General features: G+C 33.4%; 2 protein-coding genes across 4 annotated transcripts in view; both read left to right on the top strand.

The window, feature by feature from the left end:
* LOC117106787 (corticotropin-releasing factor receptor 2-like) overlaps positions 1-3,445 on the top strand; it is a 21,934-nt gene extending 18,489 nt beyond the window's left edge. Inside the window, exons 3-5 of the mRNA XM_033248230.1 lie at positions 1,274-1,387; positions 2,841-2,977; positions 3,431-3,445. Of these exons, the coding sequence (XP_033104121.1) occupies positions 1,274-1,387; positions 2,841-2,977; positions 3,431-3,445 (266 nt within the window). The remainder of the gene's footprint in view (positions 1-1,273; positions 1,388-2,840; positions 2,978-3,430) is intronic.
* A 172-nt stretch (positions 3,446-3,617) lies between these two features.
* Positions 3,618-21,784, top strand: part of LOC117106782 (PDF receptor-like) — a 30,267-nt gene continuing 12,100 nt past the window's right edge. For all 3 annotated transcript variants that reach the window (XM_033248222.1, XM_033248224.1, XM_033248225.1), the window contains exons 1-7: positions 3,618-3,717; positions 5,140-5,296; positions 9,001-9,154; positions 14,731-14,791; positions 14,892-14,961; positions 15,423-15,508; positions 18,990-19,179. In XM_033248222.1, coding sequence (XP_033104113.1) covers positions 3,647-3,717; positions 5,140-5,296; positions 9,001-9,154; positions 14,731-14,791; positions 14,892-14,961; positions 15,423-15,508; positions 18,990-19,179 — 789 coding nt within the window. In that variant the 5' untranslated portion in view covers positions 3,618-3,646. The remainder of the gene's footprint in view (positions 3,718-5,139; positions 5,297-9,000; positions 9,155-14,730; positions 14,792-14,891; positions 14,962-15,422; positions 15,509-18,989; positions 19,180-21,784) is intronic.

Below are 21,784 nucleotides of genomic sequence, written 5' to 3' on the forward strand. Positions count from 1 at the left end.
GAAAGTTTATTCTACCGTGCGTTCACCGACGGTGTATCACAATCTCTCGTTTACTCCTCGTCGGGAAATCGTGTACCGTTACTGAACCAGTCGTATGATGAATATTGCATCATTCATGATTAGTTTACACATGTTGATTTTGGTTAGGCCTATATACTTTTATACTTTCTTATTGAACCATAATTTGGTAACTTATTAATTCCGTCTATAATGTTTCCCCCATCTGATTTTAGGTCTTTCTCAAATAAAATCAGGTGGAGGGTTGAGATGGTGGGATCCAGTATTTCCTGCACGAGGGCAGCGCAGGACCGACGTGGATGGTTTCTGCTTGGGGAGAGGCCTTCGCCCTGCAGTGGGCCGATAACGGCTGAAATAATGATGATGTTTCTGATTTAGAATTTATACTGCAATATACAACTTTCTTTCGATTGATATGCAGTTGCCACTATGGCCTCAAAATGGAGATCAGGGTAAAAACTATTTCGGGTCACCGAATAATTCGTAACACCATTAGTTTTGATGACCTATTTTTGTAGAAAGGGTCATGATTAATTGAATAGTGTATGAAAACTAATGGCGGCTGTAGTTAACATGGATTTAAGGTATACTTTACACGGTTAACATTGATAGATACTGGCATAAAGCTATTAGTTGTTAAATGAGAGTTTGTATCTGAGTTACAGAATTCTTGCTTAGCCTAACAACTATAAGCTTAGTGCTAGATGATTGGCAACTTGTCATATTGCGCGCTTCAGTGACTGTAAGCAATATTTATAAAATATTTCAGCATTAGTAAATAATAAATAATAATAGTAATAATAATAATAATAATAATAATAGTAATAGTGATAGTGCGGAGGAAACTACTATAGGCCTATAAACTAAAGAAACAAGAAAGGTCAATTAAGAACCTTTGATTTTCCTAGGTATATTGTGTAGCTGATACAATGATATTTTAGACTAGTATTTGTGTAATAACTTAGGTAATTATACAAGTTGTTTCGACGTTTGCACACGAACCGAAAAAAGTGAAGCAAACAGTCTACTAATGAAAAATTATTGCACGGTTTGGGATAAGAAAACAACATTGGGAGTTAAAGTGATGACGTCACGACTGATTTATAATTAGTTTTATGTGAGCTATATTTTGCTGATTACGTCAGTGCCATGAATATATTCCTGTCGTTCAGTGATTTATGACAGCGGATAAGAATATTTTCCGGAGTGTTTACATCTTATACCTCATGTTTTACTCGCATATCGTTGTTGACAGGTATACCCTTCTGTGAGGCAATGTGGGATAGTACGTTTTGTTGGCCGACAACTTTGGCAAATGAAAGAACAGACATGAAATGTCCGGATAATTTCATCGTTTTAGACCCAGAAAGTAAGTATAGCATGACAAAAAGATATAAAAACGGGAAACTGAATTTGATAGGTTTATTAATATTGCAAATTTTCTAATAGGCCTATGTGTCTAATTATTGATTTCTAATTTAGACCCATTTAATTGTCTTTTTTCAATTATATTTGTTATGAACATGATAATTATTCTTATTATTTTAATAGGAATTTTTAAAGTACCAACTGATTACCTACTTTTTTAACACTAATTTCACCCCTCTAATTCACAGACCCCTCTATGTCGAGACCGGGACCACCTTTTTCAAAGTCCCAAATTTTATTGGCAAATTTCAGTTTTTATGAATTTATCCACTACTGTAGGAAGTGCCCTCTGTCTCCTAGATTAGGCCTACTAGAATCTCTGCCACTGCGATGCCCATCCCATCAGTGACCAAATTTATGAGAAGATGCTGGCACGAAGTATTTTTGAAGGTTATATTAATCCTGACTTTATCTTGAATGCCTGGCACTGTATCCAATTTTATAGTACTGTACCTCCATGTGCAATAATGCTGGTACCCTTCAGTGTTTTATAATTCACCAGTTTGACAGCTTTTTTTAGTCGTCCGTGAGAAAAAAAACCCCTGTGTTGTCACATGATTTGAACCCAGGACCCCGGGATTGGAAGGCAAGCATCTTAACCACCAAGCTACATCTCCACTTGACCATTCAATAATGATGGATTGATTAATCAATTGTTTAATTAATTGAATAATTGACTGGATAATCGATTGATTGAGTTTTTGAATTAAAATATTTCGGTGTAATCCCACGAAAGTCCGAAGACTTATTCCCAGTGGTGTCTTCCTGGTGGTGAATTTAGCAATTCTCGGATGAGTAAAGCGATGCGCTATTATAACTTGCATCTCAGCTTTCCAGTTGAAACACAAGGTGAGCATCATTTGGAATTGAACCAGGGACTCACCAGAGTAATAAAGATTTCCACGTTTTAATGCACAAATACTGGCTACGCCAGTTGAGCCGAGGGAGCTAAGCTACACTCTAAGATTTATATTATGGTAATAGATTGAGAATAGAATAATAAATGAACTTTACACAATTGATACAACAATGAATGGAAACTTCCTCTTCATTGTTATCGTCATCATTATTATTATTAATAATATTTCTTTTCACACACTGTACTATTATTAAACATCTTATTGCTTTTTTATAATTAAATGTTGTAGTATAACCAGTTTTATAAACATTTTGTAAATAACTTGCCTGCTTAAACGTAAACATGATCAATGTTCATTTTCTTTTCAAACAGAAGAATCTCAAAACTTCCGTAGTTTCTAAAGATTTTTAGTCTGGTTACCTTTAATTTTGAAATGGCTCCGTAAAAATTTCTGAATTTATTATTTTGATTTATTATAATTGGTAATTAGAAATTGTGATTGAAAACAATTATCTTATTTTTGCATTTGCTAAAGAAACAACGTTTAGAGACTGCGGTATTAATGGAACGTGGGTTCCAAGGATATATATAGAAGACTGTTTGGATGCAAACTGGAAGGAATCCATGCAGGCAGAAGATGATGCACCTGTCGCAACAAAAGAGCAGCAAAAAGTAAGAACACCATAAATAATAATAACAATAATTAAGTAATTAAGTGATTTAGTATAGATGTATTGTATATTAATTGTACTGTTTGCACATTATTTTTAATTCCTCCATTATCATTTAAGGTATGGTCCTTGTTTATTTTTAAAATGTAATTAGGTTTCGCATTTTTTTCCCTGTATACTTGCATCATTTTAATAATTATTAGTTACATGATTTATGCTCACCATCAGACAATAATTGAAAAAAAAAAAAAAAACGAACGTTGTACCGTATTGCCCAATTCGTACCATTTCCATCATACTGAAACTTCTAATCTAAAATATTAATTGGAATTAAAATATATTCAGAGAGAAGTATTAAATATTACTTTAAAGTTAAATGAACACGTTATCATGATGCATATTGGACTATATAACTGAAATTTATTATCATTGAATTTTTGACTTATTATATTAGGTAATTGGCGTGTAGGTCTGTATAAAAACAGTGCAAAGTTGATGTAACTGTTTGCTAGAAGACATTTCCCACCTTCTTCGGCAGATGATCTAACTAATGATAATTAATTAATAACGATTTATTAATTTACTGTTTTGCTGTAAAATTTCAAAACTTTATGTAGTATCTCTTTTTGATTTTCAGTTTGTGAAAGGTGCTGCAGGAATTGGAAGATCGATGGAGTTATTCTGTATCTGTCTGTCTTTGGTCAGCCTCTTAATCGCTCTATTTATTTTGACTCACTTCAGGTCGGTTAATATGTAATTTATTTATTTATTTATTACATATTTGAATAAACTATGATCACCATTTTAATCATTATCATCATCCTTATTATCTTAAGTTCGTCATAATTTGTATTTATATTGTTTCATTATGAATGAACATTTTTAATTGGCAATTATGTTACAAATTTATTCGACATCGTTGTCACAAATCGATTCCACATATCTGACCACAATAAAGTCACTATGGTATTATATTAAATATCACATATTTGTGAAATGAACAAACGGAAGTGAGGTACAAAGCATTAACGGCTTTAAAAGAAACAAAATGATATCATATATTATAACAGACATACGCAGCAACATACATCATATTTATTGTCACAAATGACAACGTAAAACAACGCATTACATTATTACCCTATTTATAATGGTCTTTATTCATTATCATCATCATCGTTGTCGTCATAGTCATCCTCATGAACAGTTTTTATTGTTTACAATGTAATATACTTTCTTTATTTCTTTGTCATATACGTGTCTATATATATATATATATAAAGAATAACACTGCAGTTGTTATAATAAACGCCGGGCACTTTGACATAGTTTGAGACATACTGTATACATTTATTAAACGAAATTTTCGGCAGCGCCTGCTGCCTTCCTCAGCGTAAGAGTGTCTTAAGTAAAAGATGAAAATCTGGCTATATTAACTAGACATGATAAACAATGCATAGAAGTAAACTAATGAACTGTGAAGAGCATTGCATAGCATAACATATATATCTGTCTCTTATACACATCTAAGGAACACAAGATCCATACTCATCCACGAAGGAAAATGCTTCAATTTTCGCATTTAGCACGCTATTAAGCTCCGTACAGGTACACTTACATATATTTTTTTTATATTGTCAGAATGTTTTTATTTTACTTGTGGCAGCTCCTGCACACCATCATCGGTGCTCTACCCGAGGACATCATTATGGACTATAATGAAACAAGTCAACTTTCATAATGGATCACACACTTTTTTTTTTAACAATCAAGAACACATATCATTATTTTCAAATTACTAGTGCTTTCTGGATTTCTAAAAAGTAATAGACACCAATACGACCCTTATTTTAATTACTTTTTACGAAAACACATGATATTTAATAAATCATAATGCATCTGTCTCTTATACACATCTAGATGTGTATAAGAGACAGTATATATACATATTAAAAAATGAAGATTCCACGTTTGCTTCGATAAATAAAGAATATAGAAAGACAGCAATAAAAACAGCTATGAGTTGTAAACATACTAGAAGCAATATAATTTATTAAATCACAAAAATTTTTCAAACACTCCTGTGTTCTTCCTCAGTGTGAGGACAACGTGTGTGTATGTGTGTTTCATAATTCAGCAATCATCTATTTGTTATGCCCATAGCACCCTAAAATGCCACCGTACCCGCATCCATAAGCATCTGTTTCTTGCTTTGATCATCTTCTGTACCATCACGACAATCATCGATGTTGATGAATTAATCGGTTTCTTTCGGGAGGATATGTGCTCCATTATCCCAACAGATTCAATTTTGTCGACGGTAAGCCTAGCTGAATGTACATATTGATTGAGAATTTTAAGTATGTTTTATAATTGTGGTAGATACATGTATTATTAAAGATATATATTATTAACCATGTAGTAGGGTACACCTATATTATCATACCTTACATATACAGTATATGTATTATGGTAGGCCTACACTCTTATATTACCATGGCATACCTGTACACCTGTATTAATTACACCTGCATTATTGTAGTAAACTCTTTGAACAAATTCATTTAGATTGAAGGTAAAATATTTATGTTGATTCTTTTTTTCAAAAATCTAGGACATTCATGTTGACTACTTATTAATTAAGAAATTCACTAAAATTATTAATGACACCAAACACGCTTTAAATCAGTGTACTGGTATTACTTATCAAAAGTTAGAGAACTAAACCAATTGAGGGCACATAAATACACAGAGAAATTCATTCAAGTCAATGCTATTAATTAATTTTAATGATAGATTTACCAGATAATAAATATAGTAGATAAGTACATTAATTATCTTATTTTGTCCGTTTGTTGTTTTTTCGATGTTTACACATATTTATAATTATAATTATAAATAATTATAATTTATAATTATAAATAATTATTTATTCATATTTATAATTTATATTTATAATTGCCGTTTACTGTCTCTCTTTATCTTTCATTGTATGCAGCAAGCAAAAAGAATTTTATTTATCACATGTTTATTATAAAGCAATCTTGAATCTTGAATCAATACGGTACTCCACAGTGAATACATGTACCATGGTACACTTATATCATGGCATACTTGTACACCACATGGTACACTTTAAGCACGGTACACCTAGCATGGCACGCCTGTAGCATGGCACACCTGTAGTATGATGCACCTCATGGTAAACCTGCACCACGGCTCAACTGTAGCATAAGGGTCTGTGCCTGTAGTATCATACCCTACATTGTACAACTGCACCAAACACCTATATTATGTACACCATGCTGTATATCTACATTGTTGTACACCATTTTAAGGAGTTTGATTCTTTATTTATCTCAATTTACTATGAAGTGGTTATTTGAAACTAATTGAACCGATGTTAACGACTGTGCTTGTCAAAATGCCGAATGTGAAGTTATTTAGAAAGAAATGAGGGTTGACAGGCAGTCGGTGTCCCAGTGAACTATTCTATCGGTACATATTGTTTCTGACATTTACATCGCTTTCAACCTGTTCACAAGCTAACTCTTAAGTAATATATGTTTCACTAATCGCTCTTTTGATCGGAAAATTCTCTATAATATAAAAAGGTTACATTCCTTATGATAGCAATTAAAGATATTTATCTATTTCTCCTTCCCTCATTCTTTGAACTGTCGAATATAACTCAAGAAAAAGCTGCACTCCTCGGGGTAGCAATTAAAGTTATTTATCTATATCTCCCTCTCTTATTCGTCGAAATGTCGCACGAAAAATTTATAAGAATAGTTAGATTAGCAGGGGTTATTGTTTTGTCAGATGAGATTTTATTTTAGAGCACTGTGCAGCATCGTGCATAGAATAGGTCTATTTAATAATCGCACTCGAATGTACAAAATGAGTGCTGCGCATGGCCCAGCCAATCACATGGTCCAGAACGCAGGGTCAGAATGAAACAGAATTTGTGGGGTAATCAAATGATGACGTAAACGTGTGGTAATGCATTTGAAGTATCTCGGATGTCAAGTGTATACAATTTCCTTGTTAGCCTCATATTATGTAAATTTTACGACACTAAATACATATGTTCCTCCTGGAGGCTTTCAAACAAAAATTACGTCGATTCGTATTCAGAGGTTCTTGCGCGATTTCAATGCAGCGATTCATGAGTAGCACACAATATCATCCGGATTAATTACCATTTACAGCTGCTGTCAAATGTGTTTTTCTGTTTCTGTTAAATTGTTAGCTTGAGCTTTCATGTTTAAAGTGCTATTCCCGCATTTTCAATCACTCACGAGCTATGCGTACAGAGTTTATATAACGGTCAATGGACGTACGCGTACATTTTAGTGATGTCATGAGTTGTAGCCTATTAGAATACATCAGAATGCTTAGATGTTTTAAATAGGTTAAATGTTATTCTCTTTACGGTGTACCATTCTCGTCAAATGATAAATAAGAATAGTATGAATGGTGTGGTATAGGTCAACCTGAATGGGATTTTGACAGGACAGGTAAACGTGATAGGTATTGCCATCAAATTTAATCACTTTTTACACTGAAATGGATTTTCGATTGAGGTAGTACACCAAATTGCCTTATCCATAATAACAGTGTACACTGATACAGCCTTAGTGTTCGCTCAGTTTAACATACACATAACACAGCCTTAATGTTAACACTCACAATGTAGGCCTACACCAACGCAGCCTTAGTGCTACACTCGCACGTTATTGTGTCTACACAGCACACTAACAATATACTGTGCATCGTACCAACACATCCTTGGTCTTGCACTCAAAGTTGAGTATACACCAACACAATCTTAGTGTTCGCACTCACAATTTAGTATAACTAAGGGCCTTGAATTAAAATTTAGTGTACACCAACACAGCCTCACTGTTACACTCACAATTTTACGCCAAACACTAATAGTATTCACAATCACAATTGTACAACAAATATTAATATGCCTATAATTGCAAGAGTGAACAATAAATATTTTCTATAAAAGAATGCCGCAACATCTTAACCTTATTCAATAATTTCAAGTTTATCTTAAGTGTTATGTTAATTAAGTTTCTTCTTTCCAATAAGCAATAACTGTAATTTTCTATAGACCAATAAATATTATAGGGTTTTAATTATTGAATGTATGAAATCATTTGTTTTTTGCATTGTGTAGGGAGTTGTGAAGCACCTGAGTGGGGATCTGGAAATATTTTTTTATTTTTTTTTGTTTGGATGTAGCAGGCGTGGTCCGGATAGAGTTCAAGTGTAGACTGAAACACTTACAAATACACACTTATTATAATTTAATACGTTATTTGCCATTACTGTGTATACATTTTTAATTTTCTTAACATATTGACAATATCAAATATCATAGTGGTACTAGTACTATTCTGTTAAGCTAACAATACGCAGGTCTGAGAAACATTATTGATGATCATCGATTCATGTGAGATCTTTTTCATACATTTATGTATCTTAATAAATATAATAATATTGTTATCTTTAAACTTGCTAAACTAATTTTAAATCTTACAAATATACATTATTCATGATTTTGTGATGGCTACCAAGCTTGGGTGAGCACTTCATATCTCTATCTTGATATGATTTGTTTATTGCTTTAATTAAGTAAAGTAATTTCCTATTGTTAGTTAAAATTGTATTGCTTCTGTTCGTCTCATTCGGTTTTCATTGCCTCAATTAATTCTTCCATTTGGATTTTCATTGTGGTATTTCGGCATTAATTTTGATTCATTTTATTATTTATTTCTATTTTTAACATTATTTTTATGCACTGTTGTTATCATGTTAACATGTTATCTGACCAGGAAGTTAATATCAACGATTTTTGCAGTAAAACGACACATGAATATATAGTACACGACACATGAATATATAGTACACGACACATGAATATATAGTACTGTACACTTATCTTGATCCATTATTTTAAAATTTGTTTTAAAACTAAATTATGAACGCCTCTGATTTGTGTCCTTGCAGCCAATATTATGTGAAATCATCGTGGTTCTGAGGGAGTACAGCCGCTTTGCTTTATTTGCATGGATGTTTATTGAAGGTTACTACTTGAATGGGTTGGTGTCAGCGTCTGTGTTTGGGAGTCCAAGATTTATTCTATACTACATTTTTGGCTGGAGTAAGTTACTATTTTTGCTGTTTTAATATGATCATGATTATGATGATGATGATCATCATCATCATTATCACCCTCATCATCACCCATTTGGGTTATTTTAATTACTACTACTACGACTATAATATTACTACTACTGCTACTACAACCAACGTTGTCAACCACTACTACTGATACTGCTAATGCTACTGCTATCCCTAGCGCTGATACTTGGCTTTAACAAACGAAAGAATGATCCGTTTATCAATATCCCAAACATGGTCCTCCATAAGGGCGCTCCTCAGGCATCATGGTACTCAAACTAGAAAGCTCTCTGTACCTTTCAATTATTACTGTATCAAATTAGTTATAGCCTGGTTCTCACACGTACGCGTTTACAATTTCCAATTTCTTATTGGCTAGTGATTCGATCATCATATTCTTGGTATCTGGATCGGGATTTTCTAGTATGGACGCACGGCAGCTAACGGTTAGCAGGATCCGGATCCTGCTAACCGTTAGCAACCGTGTGAGAACATAGCCTTTGACAAACTGTTATAATTAAAGTAGAACTCTACCAAATCATATAGCAAATTATTAGTATGCTACCGGTACCGCATTATAATACTACAAAAACGGCACAGTAATATAGATAAACCACAGCATTAACAGACATTAACATTTTGCTGCACAATTGGCGTTAGACAAGACAAGACAAATATATGTTTTCGTATAAAAACAGACAACAATAATCCAATATAATATAATAATAGCAGACGAAATGGCTTTAACGTCTAAAACAATGCTGTATCTAATAAATAAATGTACAGAAATAATTGTAAGCAATAAAGATAAAGTTGAAGAACTAGCGGTTTGATTAATGTTCCTTTCTGCTTTATACAGTATATGGATAAGATATGGTTATTTAATACCACAATATTAATAAAACTATCCATTTCATTCACATTGGTAAATCAATCGGAATCGAAAACAAAATTTAATTTATATGGAATTATCTAAGCCGCAACTTTTATGCTAGGCTAAGAATCAGTAAGAACTGCTTTGAGCAAATTGCACGATCGCACTTAAAATGCGGGATATTTGTGGTAGTTTGAATTTTTTCTTGTAATTGTATTGTACTGTATTATACTTGATAAGATGTGTATGCCTAAACTGTTATGAATTTTTATTATAAATTAAAAAATGTAATTTAATATTGTATTTAATTTCAATACAGAATCGAACGTAACGTTTAGACTGAGAATGATGAATTTCAGGTTCTACATATTTGATCTTTTACAGTGAATGTGTTTTAAACTAGTCAATCAAATAATGATTATTTGTGCATGTCTTTAGATCAGTGTTTTAATAGAAAACGCTCTCCGTATCAGTAATATTGCCTCCAATCTAATCTAAGATGAGGTTCGTGTAGCATTAACATACAGTAATCATACTTAGTTATCAGCGTATCTTGTTGCTTGCCATCAAATAACCAATTCGGATTCGGTGGCTTAACTACGGTATATTATTAAAGTATCCCTTTCGAGATACAATTTATCGTTCATAATTCACAGTCGAGGGTGTAACAGTATCTATAATTAATCTCAGGCCGTCCCGTCTATTGGAACATGTGCTATTTCTTGTGCAACATGAGGCACATTTTAGTGAATGTAACATGTCTACATCTGTCTTGTCACTAATGTATTTAAAATTAGCACAACGGGTTTGGACATCACCCTTCTTCACGTGAGCATAATTGTATTACAGCTAAAGATCAGAGATATTCGATAGTGAAAACAATTGCCCCAGAGCTTTCAAGATAGATTTGCGTAGCTGCTATATATCTAATAAATACAACAACAACAACAACAACAACAACAACAACAACAACAACAACAACAACAACGACACAGACAACAACAACAACAAGCATACACCCGTTGAGTCGGGGAATTAGGTGGCGATCATGTACATTGTTGAATGGGGAAGTTGAGGAGCCAATCGTTGTGAGTGTTATGGTTACATATGTCATTATTTTTCTGAAGGACGTCTTTGTAGTTAATGTTTTGAGTGTCTTTGCAGCACACTCTAGTCCTTGTGAGGAATTATTGTGCAGTGTGATCAAGAGTGGATCCAGAATGATTCAAACAGGAGGATGGTGAGGGGGCGCACAACAGTTTCAGAATAATTGAATAAGCGAATAGCACATATATTGCATTGAAATTGTTTTTAAATAGTGGCAAAAGGGGACAGGAGTCCTTCCCAGCGACTCCCTCTCCCCTACTGGATCTTCCCCTGTTGCTTTGGGCTACCCTCTTGTATACAGAAATAATACAGTATGCCTAGCCTTGTTGGGCATGAATGAAGTGTTTGTTTTGAATCAAGGTGGATGCATGTAAGGCTTATCCGAACTACTGACATTTAAAAGAACCCGTAAACATTGTCCCGACGTGTTTACGTAAATTCAAAGGTATTAATTGGTGGAGCTGGCTTGACCCTATCTATCTTATGCACTATCCAACTAGACCCGTATACGAGAGATAGAGGATAGGTCCTAGGTATGCTAAACACCTGAGATAGGCCCCTAGGTCTAGGCCTATCTGTGATCGAAACCATAGGCTAAGGTAGGCCACGCCAGGCTAGGGCTGTGCCCTTTGTATGGTTAGCCTAGCCGGTATGGTTAGGCCGAGGTTATATCATGGCTTGTGCCCAGGTGTATTTTTATTTTTACCTGATCGACTTCTAAAACATGCCATTTATTGCTGATGTTTCGTGCCATAAAACTACAATATTTCCAGTATAATGCAATGTGTACTCCGAAGAGTTACGGGAACATGCTTGTCACCCATTTTGTTGACGAACGTGAGAAGTACTGGGCGGTACTAATGACGCTGCGAAACATAGTCTGGTTCTTTCACGGCCTGACTCGATAATTTTTAGACCGAAGCATTGCAGTACAGAATAGATGTGGTTAATTGCAGATGGCACGCTATATACTTAGGCTATGTTCTCACACGGCTGCTAACGGTTAGCAGGATCCGGATCCTGCTAACCGGTAGCTGCCGTGCGTCCATTTGAGAAAATCCCGATCCGGATACCAAAAATATGATCATCGAATCACTGGCCAGTAAGAAACTGGAAATTGTAAACGCGTACGTGCGATTGGTTGATGATAAAAACGCGCTCAACTTGCTAACTGTTAGCGGTATCCGGATACTGTTAACTGTTAGCGCTAACCGATCGGGCGTTCTCACGCAGATGCTAATAACGGTTAGTTCCCGATCCGGATACTAAGGCTCTCGTGAGAACCAGGTTTTTGAGCAACTAGAAATACCCCACGTGCAAACTTTGTATGGTGAACTTGGCTGGCTGCCAATTAATGTTATGCAGGATATTTCGCGCAAAACATATTTTCATCGCATTATACATTATGGAATCACATCGGTGGCCAAAACTTTTATTTAAGGCTTTACAACACATGGATAGTAACTTTGATAATTTGCGTTTTAAATTTCTTAAATGTGTTTCCAATGTTTTCTCAAAATGTGAAACAGAAAATTTTTAAATTAATATGTGATACCATTGATTATCCCATCGGAAGTTGGACCAACTTAAATTTTGAATAAACTTGAAGAACAAGCTTGTGCTGATTGGAGAAGTAATCTTGATCAAAAATCTTTCTTTCAGATTACTCAATTATTAAGAAAAGCCCTTGCCTAGAAAAATATTTACTTGAAACTACAGATTTTGATGGTTTTTGCATCAAATTTAGTTTACGCTCCAATACTTTACCGTTACAAAGACGAATTTCAAGTTGGTCCGATAATAATGATGGCATTTTTTCTATTTGTAGCTTTTATTCAATTGAAGATATTAGATATTTTCTTTTTTCATGTCCTTCCCTCCGTAACATCAGATTGGAAGAACTAGCAAAGCTTGAACATGAAATAATAAATACAAATAGGCCTATTTGGAATCAATTTATAAATTCAACAACCGATCAGAAGTTAATGCACTTATGTATGTGTACGTTTGTATGGTGTTTGTATAATTGTTCATGTGTGTTTGCTTTCATCACTTTATTTTGCCTTAAGTTTTTAGTTTAGGATTGCTTTTAATTTTTTTACATAACTGAACAGTTTCTTTTTACTTTTCCTTTTATGTCCCTTTTGAAAATTTGAATTGTCTTTTTCTTAGCATAAGTCTATTTTTTGTGAACTTTACTGTACCCTGTATTGTTTTGGACGCACCTTCTATTGAGAAGTGTGCCACTGGTTGAAAAGTGTAGTTCCTAATAAATTATTATTATTAATTGTATTTACGTGACCTAACCAACTTGCGAAACATGGCGAAACAGGTACTGATTTTCTGTGGTTTTTGGCTGTTTTTTTCCGTTGTTATCGAATATCCAACGTTAAAAAGTAGCGGAACGTGGTCGTGACATATATGAAGCCCCAGTGTATGAAATATGAGCACATTCCAACGGTTTCGGAGGAGATAGGGGAAGTTACGTGGTGGCGATTAGCAGAATTAATATATAGATAAATAATAATAATAATAAATAATAAATATTAATAATAATAAATAATAAACAACTTTCTGCTGCTGGAATTCAAATGTGATTTAATTCCCTGTTTCGCGTACTTATTCTAAATATCATTGGAGTAAGAACGGAATAAAAATAAAATGTATAGGCCCCTATGTATACAATTTTGTTTTCTTATTAAGCAAATACTTTTGCCAAAAACATCCAGAGTAGACGGAGGAGAAAATAAAAATGAAATTTTATTGGTGAATGTAAAATGGGATGGTTATGGTAGGTTTTGGTAGAAGTGGTTGGCGCATCGGTTGTGGCTTGGACTCCCAACCTTGAGGTCGGGGGTTCGAAACTCTCGCTGTGCAAGTCGCTTGTGTCCTTGGGCAAGGCACTTTATCTATGGTTACCTCTCTCCACCCAGGAGTACAAGTGGGTACCTGGTAGGTTCCAACACTGCGCTGATTACTAGCCGCAATATTATGGAGATATAATTTAATTTAATAATTTCGTTTAGTGTTCAATGTGATCCAATGACCGGGGTAATAATGTGAAGCGCTTAGAGGCTTTGTTAAGGCATTAAGCGCTATATAAGAACGACATATTATTATTATTATTATAAACTTCAAATTTATATAGGGCTAATTAGGAAGAAATGTACTTATCTTATCTCTGGAGATTTCAAGGCAGCGGAGGGCGTAATAAAAATAAAGAAAAACATTTTTTTTTTCTAAAATTTTCACTATTTCGTGGCAGCGGGTGCGCTAATTGGCCCAAAATAACATTTTATTTTTATTCGAAATCATCTAGATTTGCAGTCGGTGGGTTCCCTGAACAAGTTATAAAAAGTAATTCTCTCCTCTTTCATCACACTCTTGCACATGCGTAGTTGAACTGAACTTATATAGGCTATGTATTATAAGCCTGTGTTTAGTATTAACCATTTCCCCATCATATTTAATTGTATCTTATACTTATGTCTATAAATAATGTTTGTAATTATTTGTTGATGCAGATGTTTAACTCAATATAAACTCTTTTTATGTTTTGTTTTTGTTTTTTGTAGTGTCTCCCTTACCTTTCATTCTACCGTGGGTAATATCCATGTCAAGGTCGTATACTTTACCGTAAGTAGATAAATTGAGTATTAAAATACGGTAAAAAGACGTTAATGAAGAAAAGTAAACTTTTACAATTAACTAATGTTTTTTCTTCAATTCTCAATAGGTGTTGGCATGACTATTACAAATCAGGGTACTACTCTATTATTGAAGTACCACGATTGCTGTTACTCACGGTAAGAATACTCTCCTGTATCGAAAAGGTTTATACAACAGTAACTTCTTGTCTATGCCTAATGGAAGACTATGTTAAAAATAGCTTTGGTTTTTTCTCTGGCTGTGTAATCTCGTTTACTTACCCAATGTTGAATTTTTCTTCCTGTTTAGCATCCATTTTAAAATATAATTAATTATTTAACAACAAAACTTGGAGAAAAAACAACTGAGCCAATTACAATGCTTGATTCCTATTTATTTGCTTTCCTTGATGTCTGTAGGCCTACTTAAATTATTTTTATCCTTCGATCTTTGCTAAGCTGGTTTGAGTTCAAACTCCATTTTAGGCCATAATAATGATAGAAATTGTTTCTAACCTTAGTTGACGTCGATTAAGTCGACCACTTCAAACAATTCACTACCAATAACAGAAATTGACGATCAATTTGTACTACAGCGGTTTTTCTTCATTCAAACGCAGATTAATATCGTTCTTCTTGTCAACATTATTCGAGTTCTCGTCACAAAGCTACGTCAGAACAATTCTGGAGAAAGCCAGCTTGTACGGTAAGCTTAATAATGATTTCAATTACACATTTAAATCATGATAATGATTTTGATAATAATGATGGTGATGGTGATTATGACGATAATGTATTGCTGTAAACCTAACTGTAATTATAAATAATGATAATGATACATAATAGTAGTTCAGTGAATACAATCATGGTTCTGCTCTCATTTTGTTAATATAATCAATCTTATCCTCCTATATAAGCCTAGAGAAAATGTATAAACACTATTTTGAATAATACGTGTGCAAGTTAAGATAGCATAATGTCGTTAGATGTATGCCTATGGTAAACCATGTACAAATAATTCCAAGTACGGATTTATCTCAGAGGTATTAACAGATCAAAACCTAATTTTGATTTGCAAATTAATAAGAGCAGTATGCGTATTTCTTCGTAATTCTTAAAATATTTTGTTTTCAATGTATAAGGAAATTGTACATAACAAATAAAAAACAAATCCCATGCCGTGGAAAGTCTTGGTTGTTATGATGGCCAGTTGACATTATGACAATCTTGATTCTGGGTTAAAATACCAATACGGCACTTTACGATTGTTGGAGACGCAAGATATGTTATGAATCAAGAGAAAGATATTGCTGCTAAAATGATTTATACATTATTATAAAAAAAACACAAAATGATAACATATATATTGGAAACGTGTTTTTTTTTGTAATATTAGAGAGAACATGAATCAAATTCGAAACAATTATTTATTAAAACTATAAAATGAAAATAACACATTATAACACACACGTTATATTAATAGTTTATATGCTGCTGATTTAATAATACTGAATTTAAAATATAGGCTGAGTTCTGTTGATGAATTGTTGATGTATTACGATTCAAGATAAAATATTGCTTTTAAAGGATTTATTAGTTATTGAACTTAGATACAAGTTAGATACGAGCATAACGACTCGGCGTTTGCCCTGTTTAATATAAAATTTACCTACGAATTTGTGAATAGTGAAATTCACTGTTCCCTGTTAGATACAGTAGTCAAAACCTGTAGGAGTTTGCCGGCATTGTTGTTAATGTTATTACAGTAGTACTGTAGGCCTATCATTGTTACGGTATTTTTTATGTGCCCATATTATTATGGTCGATACTCTATCAACGATCAGACTTTGATAGCACATTTTAATTAATGTTAGAATTCAAAAAATAATTTTTGTTGTCAATAATGATTGAATGAATGTAGATTCTTTTTTTTTTTTAGTACGAAACTGATTATTTTGAATTTCAAATTAATCGTAGTCGCAGTAACATTTGCATAATATCATCTCCACATAGATAAATGTTTAACAATTGATTTAAATTACTTTTTTCTGCTTTCACACCGGCATCTTGCGAAGTGTTGTGAATGTGATTTATATATTACAGTATTATTTACAGTGGGTCATTCACCTACAGGCTAAAACAGTATTGCGTTGTATAGTATCTTTGGTTACGGGATAGTGGATTTAATGTAATTAGAAACATACAGTAAAATTACTTAATAGCAACTAAAAAAAAAAAAAATACATCCTACTACATCCTCCCCTGTTTTAGCGAATGTCGTCCCGACATTACACTTGTGAAATATGAGGGCTTTTCTATTTCTCAAACTGCCATTAAGAAAAGCCTAAAAACAATTCAAAATGGGGGGACATCAAAATTAAAGTAAATTATCAAGTAAGAACATAATAAAACAGCCAACTTAATGTCAAATTACAAACAAGGTTCCACGTAGGCCTATGATAATATAAAATGAATACGAATGCACAAAGAAGAAACCTATACGTTGACATAATAGACATAAAACAAGTTTTTATTTCGAATAATTCGAGCACTCTTGTGCTCTTCCTCAGCGATAACACGTATGATTAAAAAGTCTTTGAATTTAGCAAACAAGAATAAATAATGAAAGAAGGAAGAGCACAGGAGTGCTCGAAATATTTCGAATATTTCGAGCACTCCTATTTCCACTCGAAATAAATACTGTTAATATATGTTATCACACCCTTTGTGTGGGTGTGGGTGTGTGTGTGTGTGGGTGTGTGTGTGTGTGTGTGTGTGTGTGTGTGTGTTGGTGAAGGCGATGATAATAAGAACAAAAGTCAAGTTGACGTATTTTTGAAATATTATTTATTTAACACGAATATGTATACAGGCCTATATATACACATAGTATATATAGGCCTATGTGTTGAATCCAGGAAAGAGAATTCGCGAGTGTGAAAAAGGGTGTTAAATTAGGCCTGTACCTTTTCCGTATTCTTCTGCAGAAACCCTTAATTTGACTGGTAATCAATTTCAGGATTTTTTAAACGGTAAAATGTCTGTAAATCCGCAAAATAAAAAAAACGTTTTCTGGTTGAAAGTTCTTAACTTACTCGATTCTTTTAAATTTGCTAGTCAAAATGTAAATTGAATTGTTGAGGGTATCGATTTTGTTTGCAGAGAGTGCGTCTTTAACATTTAGTTATCTGTTGTACTGTAAAATAGTAGATAGATTGTATTCAGTAAAGTCGAATTGTGGCATATAGATACAATAATGATTTATGTAAGTCCGTGCCAGTTAATTAGAGCAGAATAAAATGTTTAATTGTAATAAATGGATAGATTACGTCATTTAGCGTACCCTTTGAAGTTGCCGTTTACTACCAACTTGGGAAAACCGATGACGTTTATGACATAATTATTATTTTCTTGGCGCATGCAATGAAAGATAATACGAGTTTTATATAGATTGAAATATTACCTTTATATATTAGTCATTGCAGTGCTAGAGCAATAATAAATAATGATTGATTTTTCTATAGGCCTATATTATATGAGCGCATATAGGCATTCCAAAAAAAGTTGCTTACAGTAAGTCTAGTTTTCCCCGAATTGGTTATCACGTGCTTACAGATTAATTACACCAGAATCATACAATGCATAGACAAGACAACAAGTTTAAATTAATTTAACAAATCAATCAAGATTCTTTAGTCATGTATCCTCGTATATGTTCATAACATGTATCATATATCATAATTATATCATATGTCATATTATATATCACATATCAGAATATTCACATACTAAAAGTCACATAGCGCTATCAGATATCAAGCAATCGCATAGGGCTACATTATATGTATCAAACAGAGGCCTTCAAGATCATGATATAATACATTAAAAAAATTATAACCTGTTAGACAATGTTAAAAAACACAAAAAACGTACCGCGGAGCATATTATCATAATTATGATCTCGCATCCGTACTAACCGGGCCCAACATCACTTAATGTTGGTGATATCAGAGCTGATGTTCAACATACCATACTAATTTACGTTCCTATTAATTGACTTTCCGGTCTGCACTGTTTTATGTCTCTAGCTCGTCGTGTGAAATAAAAGTAACATGCATGTCAATGTAAAATATCAATATTTTTCATTCACAATAACAGAACATAACTCCATTGTTATATTTCGATAGGAAAGCAATCAAAGCGACGGCCGTTTTAACGCCACTACTTGGAGTTTGCAATCTCATGTATTTGGTATCGCCGGTCACCGAACCAACTGAGAGTAAAGTACTTATTGTTTTTACAGTTTGTATTTTTAAACTACTCCCTGCAATACAGGGCTTCATCGTGGCCTTACTTTACTGCTTCTTAAACGGGGAGGTAGGTACATAACTTAATTTAGTTAGGTAGTTAGGCTAGGCTAGTGAAGTCTTTACCCGGGCCCCTGACCATTGAATCCATTGGCTGACCTTGTCCTTTGATCTTAACACCCTAACATTTAATTACCTGTTCCTTAGATCAATATGTACCACTCCATCAAATTTTATGATGATTCATTCATTGGTTTTTGCTTAATCTTGCTAAAAGGCAGAAATACATGAACTCTTTGGCGGTAAAAAGCTACGTCAATATCCACGTAATTTGTACATTATAAGCCCCCTATCCATAATTAAGTGTTACGAGCGCCAATTAGAGCAGTTTACGTTATTGTTATTAAATGTAATTTAGTCATTAATTCAGAATACCCCGGTACATTACAAAGAAAAAAAGAATACTTGTTGAATATTCCTCATGTTATTGTAAGACGGTTCTAAATGCTCTTAATATCATGAGGCTTATGCAAACAACATGCTCAACTGGTCGAGTATTTCCTGCACGATTATTGTTTAATATTATGTAAACTAGACACTACAATTCAATCAAAGTAAATCTCTCTTGAATTGATGTTAAAGTGAATTTTAATTGACTTTTGTATCAACTGATATACAGGATGGCATTAGATATGCTTCGTAATCTTACTTGTTCCAAGTTGTATTTATTGTTCTATCACCGAGTGATAGAAATACATCTCATTGCAGTGGCGGATCCAGGATTTGAAAGAGGGGGGGGGGGGGGTGTTCATTTTCCCATAAACTCAAAAATGAAAGGGATCCTTCCCCGGGAAAATTTTGATTCCTAGATGGCCGGAAATGAGCTTTCCCGACTTCTGAGGTGTCTTTTAATTACCTTTAATCTTCTTCAAAATTCAAGGTTTTACCTCTCTTAAAAAAAGTTCAGGTGATTTTTTCTCATTCTTAGGCCTATACCATAGAAAATAAATCAAAAATATATAGTCAATATATTATTATGCCTATATCATACGAATTCTCACGCATCCAGCGTGAACCTCACGCTTTTCGAACAAATTCAAGCTCTCAAGGCACTCTCTAAAATCTCACCTTTCCACTAATCTCAAGCTTTATTTGATTAAACCCAAACTTTTTATCGAAATAGGCCTACTATAAACCCTTGCAATTCTATATTTTATCAGGCCCAGATCATCGAAAATTCTATCGTTATTTTTGAGGTTTAATTTCAGCAATAGAGATATTCAGAGTACACCAGAGAGCACCTAAACCCAACATTTTTCGGGGCCCTTCGACGGGCCCTCGACTCACGTCAATTGGGTTTATTTCCTGTTAAATCTCAAGCCTCTAGCTAACTCCAACTTGGCATGTATTCTATATTCCAACATTATTGAGTAGTTGGATACGTAGTCTTTCTTCCATAGATCGATGAACTGATAGGCCTGAAGAACACACTTTCGTACATAAATTAAATGAAATATATTTAATGATATAGGCGTATGTGCTACCATCACCAGTAACACATAATTTGAAATAAAAGTAGGCGTATCGTAGATGAGAATCACTAATGGGTATTGACCTCAAAAGTACTGTAGAAGTACAGAAATAATACTTCCGCTACTTGCCGGAGTGTTTTTTTGTGGATGCAGAGAAAAATGGGTACCGTATATAGAACGACTAGAAAATAGGTGTGATATCGAAATTCCAAAAGAGGAAACATGTTATTATGATATCCTGTTTTCTCTCCTCTATTTCTTATGTAAAACTGGATTTAAACTTTCAAAACGTATCTACAATGTGTATTTAGGCTTCATCAATACTGTATTGCGAATGCATCAATAGTCAATTAGCCAATTGATTGAATAACGCTTTTGTATCATCGCACACCTTTTTAGTGTAACCTTACAATGACTAGACAATAATTAATTGATAGGCCTATAAAGAAGACACAAAATAAAAAAAAAATATATATATGTTCTCTCTCTTATAAAGTATAATGAAAATAACCTGATGGAAACAAATCAATAGGAAAACTAGGAGGAACAATGCATCGAAAAAAATGGGAGGGTGGGGGAATAGCCTGGGGAATAACTCTCTAGGTAGAAAATAATCCGTGGGGAAAATTAGCAGGTGGCAGGTAGCCACCGTAATAGTGCTATATTCTGTAAAGTGAAGCCTCAAACCACTTCGATTTTGAGTCTACTAAATTTAAAAATCTTCCCAGGCTTTTCCAGACATAGCTAGAACTAACTTAATCTTTGGCGTTTTTAGATAGCAGATTGTTTTTTTTTTTCCTTTTTTTTTTTTTTTTTTTTATTTTAGTGCATTTTAGATTTCAGTGGGTTAACCCGACTCAAAGACAAGTTTGTACAAACCAACATGCACATTCATGTAGGAGCCATGTTCACACGCATGATCTTTTTAAAATTAAAAATCAAAATTTAAAAGTAGATAGACATTTTGAAAACAAGGACAAACAAATAATTTCTCCCTTTTTACAGAAACTCCTTTTTGGATGAAGTTGAAACTAATACAAAAACAAATTCTTTTTTATTTAAAATAATTTTTTAAAATGAATTAAGAAACATTAGAAAATTCAAGATTAAATACATTAAAAATAACAAGCTTCTGTTCTTTTG

The sequence above is a fragment of the Anneissia japonica genome, unplaced genomic scaffold (genome assembly GCF_011630105.1).
Source record: "Anneissia japonica isolate Jap-2015-1 unplaced genomic scaffold, ASM1163010v1 scaffold2471_len1564793_cov202, whole genome shotgun sequence".
Lineage (NCBI taxonomy): Eukaryota > Metazoa > Echinodermata > Crinoidea > Comatulida > Comatulidae > Anneissia > Anneissia japonica.